The sequence below is a fragment of the Triticum aestivum genome, chromosome 2A (genome assembly GCF_018294505.1).
Source record: "Triticum aestivum cultivar Chinese Spring chromosome 2A, IWGSC CS RefSeq v2.1, whole genome shotgun sequence".
In the NCBI taxonomy this organism is placed as follows: domain Eukaryota; kingdom Viridiplantae; phylum Streptophyta; class Magnoliopsida; order Poales; family Poaceae; genus Triticum; species Triticum aestivum.
In genome coordinates, this window is record NC_057797.1 from 177,054,909 (window position 1) to 177,061,972 (window position 7,064).

Genomic DNA, 7,064 nt, shown 5'->3' on the forward strand with positions numbered 1-7,064 from the left:
GCAACACTTGTTGACGAACCGGATGAAGATATATCATCACAGCCAGTTGTCCCTTTTGTTGGAATGGTTTTTGACAATGTTGAAGAAGCTCAGCGTGTTTACAATGAATATGCCTCGAAGATGGGCTTTGGAACTCGCATTGTGACGTCAAAGTATAGTAGGAAAAATAGCTCGGATAAGAAGCGCATTCTAATCTATAGAGTTTTTGAGTGCATACACTCACGGAAAAATCCTTCGAAGAGTGTTGGTGGTAGCATTTCTGAAGGGGCTGCAACAAATGAGTGTGATGATGTTGATATGAGCTATGCTAGTAACAAAAAATCTCCAAGCAAACAAGCTGGCATCTATATGGATGTGAGCGACAAGAGGAAAAGAAATCGGTTGGAGCGGTATGATTGCAAGGCTCATATGGGTGTTAACCTCAAAGACGGTAGCTGGGTTGTGACAATTTTTGAGGCCGATCACACACACCAGTTGATGTTGCAAAGGGGGCGTCGGAGATTTTGCCGCTCTCACAGAAAGATCCCGGATGCAGACATGCAGTACATCACTTCACTGCACTATCGCAACATATCTACGGCTAATATGATGGGCTTGCTTGGAGATGCACGGTGTTGCGATCCAAGGAGTTTGCCGTATGTGAAGACTGATGTGACAAATGCAAGAGCAAAGTTGCGAAGGGGCCTATCGGAACGTGATTTGGAGCTGACAATCGAGTACTTTGAGAGAAGACAAGTGGAGAATCCAAACTTCTTTTTCTCGAAGCTAGAAGAAGATGGAGCTGTTAGGGCGCTTTTCTGGGTTGATGGGAGAACAAGGGCCTTGTATCCAAAGTACAAAGATTGTGTGTTTTTCGACACCACATTCTGCACAAATCGCTACAACCTGCCCTTTGCTCCAATTGTTGGCATTAACAACCACACACACACTGTTTGCTTGGGGTGTGCTTTGTTGCCTGATGAGACCATTGAAACTTTCAAGTGGGTCTTCCAGCAATGGATGTTGGCAATGAATAATGAGCATCCGTTGAACATTATGACTGATCAAGACCAGGCAATGGCTACAGCCATCTCAATGGTATTCCCACATTCAACACACAGATGTTGCAAGTGGCACGTCTTCCGGGTTGCAAGAACAAAACTAGGGAGGATGCTGGGCAAGGATGAGCCTTTTGCAGAAGCATTCTATGGTTGCATTAAAGGTTCAGACACCGTTGAGGAGTTTGAAGAACGGTGGAAGCAGATGGTCGAGGTGTTTGGTGTGGCTGATAAGAAACACCTCAAAAACATGTGGAACAGCAGGGAGACGTGGGCTCCTGTGTACTTTAGGAATAAGTTCTTCCCATTCACAGGAACAACTGGGCGCTCCGAGGGCCTGAATTCCTACTTCAAGACATTAAATCATCATGGAGACTCGGTTTGGACCTTTGTGCAGCAGTTTGAGCTTTGCCAGGAGCTGATGCTTGATCGTGAAGACAATGCGGACTTCATCAATGAAGCGACGAGGCCACCACTCTGGGGCAAGTAAGTCCAAAAGTCATGTAGCATTTTTTTTAGTTTTCCAGTATAGTTTGGATGCAGCATTTGAATGAAACATATGTAGCAATTCTTATTGATGTTGGAAGCTTTTTTGTTTGCAGTTACAACATTGAGAAGCAGGCTGCTGATTTCTATACCAGAGAGGTATTTTTCAAGTTTCAGAAACTATTGGCTAAATCAACAGGCTATGGGTTGCAATACCAGCTGCAAGGGAATGTCGGCTGGTTTCGTCTTGTTGCAAATGATGGCATGAACCCTAAAGTGTACACGGTGCGTGTTGCCCCTGATGATCAGACATACATGTGCAGTTGCAACATGTTTGAGATGTGTGGGCTGATCTGCCCACATATCATCCGTGTCATGGTGCACCTGAACGTGCAAGCGATACCTGCGAATTACATGCTTCCAAGATGGTCTAAGAGAGCAACCGACCTTGCACCTGAACCAGGCGATGGGCATAGAGCTATGCATTTCGGCGTCCCCACAACAAACACCCTAAAGTTTAACTCTCTCTGCCGGAAGTTTGGGAAACTCGCTTCTGATGCATGCTTCAATGATGAAGCTTATAGTTTTGTCTCTGGGCTAATTGATCAGGGTAGTGTTGGGGTTGCTGAAATAAAAGCTAGAGCGATCGATGAAGTTGCACGAGGCGAAGAAGCCCAAGGTCATGCAGCAAATGAACAACTCTCAGGGGGTCCCAGTACAGGGCAGCAGGATCCACCCCCCGTAGGACTACGAAACCCACCAAAGTCAGCAAAGAAGGGGAGGCCAAAAGAAAAAGAGAAGCGAAGGAAGCCACTAATTGAGCTTCGAGAAGATGAAATGAAGAAGAAAGCAAAGAAGGACGCAGCGAAAACGAAGAAAGCTCCAAAGCCAAGGGAAAAGAAGACTCCATGCAAATATTGTGAAGATGAGGATCACAACGTGAAGAACTGCCAACTCCTTGCCGCTTTTCTTGCTGCGAGTGCGAGCGCGAAAGCTCCAGGTGTCGGGCCAATCCTTACACTTTAGGATGTTTCGTGAGGGGAACAATGATGAATTACCTTGTAACACCCCATGTCTTATGATAAAAAGTTGTGTTGACTAGTTGTGAATGTTTGTGTTTTGGGATTGCAACATACTACTACATGTGTGGTTTCAAAATGCAGAATGTTGATTTTTGAATTATGATGGTGCCAACTTATAAGTTTTTTTTTAAATAGTACTCAATGGTTGAATATCCTTGAAATCATGTTTAGAATCTCTGTGAAAAAGCATGATTGCAACATTTTAAAAACATGATTGAAGCTTCTGTAAACATGGTTGAAGCTTGTAGGAAACATGGTTCAAGCTTTTGGAAAACATGGTTGAATCTTTTTGAAAAATAATGGTTGAAGCTTTTGGAAAACATGGTTGAAGCTTTTTCAAGCAATGGTTGAAGCTTTATTAAACATGGTTGAAGCAAAAAATAATGGTTGAAAGATTTTGGAAAACATGGTTGAAGCTATTTCAAGCAATGGTTGAAGCCATTTTTAAACATGGTTGAAGCAAAAAAATAATGGTTGAAGCTTTTTTAAATAATGGTTGAAGCTTTTGGAAACATGGTTGAAGCTTTTTCAAACAATGGTTGAAGCTTTTTTAAACATGGTTGAAGCAAAATAACAAGTTTGAAAAAGGAAAAAGCCTTGAATGATTTAAAGTGTTGGTTTTGCTATGCAGCAAGAGTTTGGAAAGGAAGCTTATTTACATTATGCTTCCAGCAAAAAAATCACAGGGGATGTAGCAAAAAAATCACAGGTAAAAATGTAGATTTTTGCCATGCAACAAATCTAACAGAAGGTTGTAGCTATTTTTTGTAAGCTTCCAACAATTTGACTGTGACAATGCAGCATCCACATATTGTTTTCATGAAAAAGGTTTCGAGGGGAAAACTGCACAGAGATTCCCTTGAAACTTCTATGGATGAAGCTCATAACCAGCAAAACAATAAACGGGTGTCAATGCATGATCATGTTGGCAAAGCAGAAGATCACATCCATTAAAGAACGGGAGAAGTGCTTCATCCAAAAGAGATCAAGTTATCATCGGTTTACATACCAAAAAAAGAACACATATGTTTACCGAAGGTATCATTAGGGTACATACGAACGCGCACTACTCTAATACTATCAGAACGCTGCCACCTCAGACATGATTCTAGACCTAACGAAAGAAAACGAGCTTGATCGTCTTGAACCCTCCCGCAAATTAAGCCGCCAACTCTTCATTGAATGCCCGCTCCATTGGGGCATTGTTCATTGGGTGAGTGCAAAGGTTGTGCACCACATCCATGCGGTATCGCGCCACGTCTTCCTGTAAAAATGAATGAAAAAAATTAAGCAAGTATGATACTAATTATTCTTGTGTTGCATGAGTATTAAAAAAAGGAAAGTAGATTGCAACAAAATGACAAAGAAATTACCTGATTGAACTCTTTCATTGACTTTCCATCAAAGTTCTCCACATATTTGAGCCCGAAAAAGCCACAATCACATCTGTGAGATTTAAAAAAATTCTCCTTCATATTTCCGATGCATAGTTGAAACAAGCAAGAATGTTGAAATGGAACACATGATTGAAGCAAAAATTCAAAAAGAAAACTCACAGGTTATCTTGCTTTGGGTAATCCTCTAGGTCAACACGGGCGAAGGATCCAACATCGACATTGAATTGGCTGTACTCTTGTGCGAGGGCTGCAAAGTTTGTGATCTACCACCAAGAAACACGCACAAAAGTTTGAAAAAAAAAGGATAAGGTGTGTGAAGATGACAACATGGCATTTATGTAGATGAAGCAAAATTCAAACAGAAAATTTAAAAATAGAGAGCATGAGCCTACCAGGTTATTTGCTTGCTTCTTCAAAGGAGATTGTTTTCCTTTTGAATGGATTGAGTCAAATACATTCCACTGCTTGTATAGCAAGTTTGCGCAAACAATTATCCAGTGCTTGTGAAAAAAAGCTGGAAAGCACAAAAGAAAGGCAAAAGGGGGACTCAGACACATGTAACTGATGTGCAAAAAAGCTTCCAACATCAATTAGAGTTGCTACATGTGTTTCAAACAGATGTTGTCAACATCAATAATAATTGCTACATATGTTTCGAAAGAAATGCTACATCATTGGATCATATTTTCAAAGTATTTTGTGGTGCGAAACAAAAGTAGGCTCTCTGGAAACTTACGAGGTCATATTTATTCGCCTTGAACTTTGTCACAGCCCTTTCAAGCTCGGGTATGAGTTTTGCTGGTTGGAAGGTTGTTGGGTCTTGTTTTAGTAGCATCTACTTGAAGGATGGCCACAACAAAAATGGTTAGTGTGTGTTGCAACAAAAAATGTGAAGAAAAAAGGAATGAAGCATTGCTTGTTTCTGCAAAAGCTTACCCCCGCGTGGACTGAGAACATGTATTTCTTCCGATTCGTACCACTTGCTGCACGGGATGTCATGTTGTTCATCTCGATGCATAGGGACATAACCTCATCATTCATATCCCCACGAGGCTTGAAGCATACCAGGAATTTCTTGTATCCAATGTAAAATCCACCCATCTTGATGAAAGGTGTCCTGTTACCATAGATGCAACCAAATGAATCATTTGTTTCGAGCAGAAAAAAAATAAAAAACAGAAAGCAACAAGAGATAGGGCTTAGGTAGCTCACACTTGTTCATTGGCATGTGATCTCCTCAATGGTTTCCCATGCTTTACATACTTCTCATACATGGCTGCAGCTGCATCAACCTTTTGCTTCTTTGCCTTGGTATTTTTTACCGCTGGAACTTTGGCCATCCTCTTCTTCCTAGTGTTCTTGTCATGTGTGCTAGGGCCACTGCTTGCCTCAACAAAATGCTCTTCTGTAGCGACCATATTAGGAGCTGCAGCAAGCAACAAAAAATGGATGAGTTTTGCAAGGGATTGTACAAAAGAGAATTTGATGCAATCACACATATGTAGCGAAAAAAATGACATGGAGAAAAACAAAAAGAAATGATGCAGGAGGAAGGAAGCATACTTGGGCTGTCATCATCGTCTGAAACAGGGAACACGGGGATGTTTTCAAATATGGGGCTGACTGTGCTTTTCTTGGTTATAGGCTCATCCGTGCAATGCATCATCTCGTAGTCTTCGGAGCCCTTTGGGAACAACTCACAGGATGGCTCGTCGTCCCAAATGCCAGCTGTCGCACTCCTGGGTGCATCATAGAAGAGTGGGGGGCTGTGAGGTGAGACGTTCCCTTCCATCTCGAAACTCACTATTTGTTGCTCACGAGTTTCAGCAGCCTCGGTTGCTACTTGTTGCTTCAATCCGGTGACTTCATCCTTGTTAATGCTAGGTGTTGTACCTTCAGCTTGAGCTTGAGCACCAATGCCATCATTTGCAGCTTTAGCATCATTCTCTTTTCCGCGACATTCGTCCATGATAGGTGCTTCGAAGGAGAAGTTGGGCTCACTGGTAGCTGTGACGGCGTCTCCAACATCGCGAAGGAGGGCAGCCATCCGGCTGCACTGCAATCCCTTTAAACACTGTCCAAACTTGCCTACAACATCATCCACCTCCGCTGCAAAAATACCCTTGTGCTTGTCGTAAAGCATTTGAAACTGAGTTGGTACCTACAACAAAGCCAATTATTGTACATTTTAGTCACATGTGTGGATGTAAAAAAACACAAATGTGGGTGTGGCACATTAGAGGTATGGATGGAGCGAGAAAACAAGTAGGTATGCTACTGTGTTACTATGTATCAGATAAAGAGTGTGATTGTAGCAAATTACTGTCATGTATGTAGGTAGCAGATTTATGATATGGATGTAGCAAAACTATTAAATGGATGAAGCAAAAACAGAAGGTAGTTGTAGCACACTAGACACATGGATGTAGCAAAAAAAGCCTAGTAGGTATGAACTTAAACCACATATGAAGCAAAAACAGAACATGGTTGTAGCACATCAAAATGAAGGATGCAGCAAAATAAATATACACTTGCAACTTGATATAACAAAAATAATGTGAAGCCTAAACAGGAAATGAAAATGTACCCTTAGATCTTGCATGCTAGGGAATGATTGCTGCAGCCACTCGTTCAGCGATGATGATAGGTGTGGTTCAGCATCAACATTTTGTTGAGCCTCGTTTGATTGAGAGTTCTTTGCTTGATTTTCAGCACCTTGAACTTGGCTTCCTTGGCCACTAATTCCTTGGCCACTAGGTGCTTCAGCACCACCTCCCTGCCCACTAGCTGCTTCAGCACCAACTTCCTGTCCCACAAGTTGTGCTGCATAGGGGGTGTTGCACAAACTCCGGATCTAGGAAAACAAAACATGAGTGGCGGAAATAAGAAGGCTGCCATAAACTAATTGGAAAAGCAAAGATTGCTACATGCAAATTCAGTGAGCAAAAAACAGGGGGGTGTTAATACTCCATTGACAAAGGAAAATACATAGGCGGGATGTAGCAAAATTACATGGGTGTGTTTCCCGTAGAAAGGTTGGATAAGAGTGAGCTTGTTCTTGT

The 7,064-nt window shown here is 41.9% G+C and overlaps 2 protein-coding genes across 2 annotated transcripts in view; one reads left to right on the top strand and one right to left on the bottom strand.

Annotated features, from left to right (window-relative positions):
• The first annotated feature begins 17 nt into the window (after positions 1 to 17).
• LOC123185097 (protein FAR1-RELATED SEQUENCE 9-like) lies at positions 18 to 2,646 on the top strand. Its single transcript, XM_044597098.1, has 2 exons — positions 18 to 1,523; positions 1,640 to 2,646. The coding sequence occupies exons 1-2, from the start codon at positions 64 to 66 to the stop codon at positions 2,547 to 2,549; spliced, it is 2,370 nt and encodes a 789-aa protein (XP_044453033.1). The 5' UTR covers positions 18 to 63; the 3' UTR covers positions 2,550 to 2,646.
• Positions 2,647 to 3,764: 1,118 nt separating this feature from the next.
• LOC123191614 (uncharacterized) overlaps positions 3,765 to 7,064 on the bottom strand; it is a 12,124-nt gene continuing 8,824 nt past the window's right edge. Inside the window, exons 4-11 of the mRNA XM_044604280.1 lie at positions 6,590 to 6,856; positions 5,566 to 6,163; positions 5,215 to 5,428; positions 4,939 to 5,119; positions 4,739 to 4,837; positions 4,162 to 4,265; positions 3,979 to 4,051; positions 3,765 to 3,869 (exon numbers count right to left, since the gene is read on the bottom strand). Of these exons, the coding sequence (XP_044460215.1) occupies positions 3,765 to 3,869; positions 3,979 to 4,051; positions 4,162 to 4,265; positions 4,739 to 4,837; positions 4,939 to 5,119; positions 5,215 to 5,428; positions 5,566 to 6,163; positions 6,590 to 6,856 (1,641 nt within the window). The remainder of the gene's footprint in view (positions 3,870 to 3,978; positions 4,052 to 4,161; positions 4,266 to 4,738; positions 4,838 to 4,938; positions 5,120 to 5,214; positions 5,429 to 5,565; positions 6,164 to 6,589; positions 6,857 to 7,064) is intronic.

Bases quoted from the DNA above. Each gene is read 5' to 3' on its own strand.
- LOC123185097 (XM_044597098.1), top strand. From the start codon at position 64: ATGGTTTTTGACAATGTTGAAGAAGCTCAGCGTGTTTACAATGAATAT. The intron at 1,524-1,639 runs GTAAGTCCAAAA...TTTTGTTTGCAG, and splicing joins AGGCCACCACTCTGGGGCAA to TTACAACATTGAGAAGCAGG.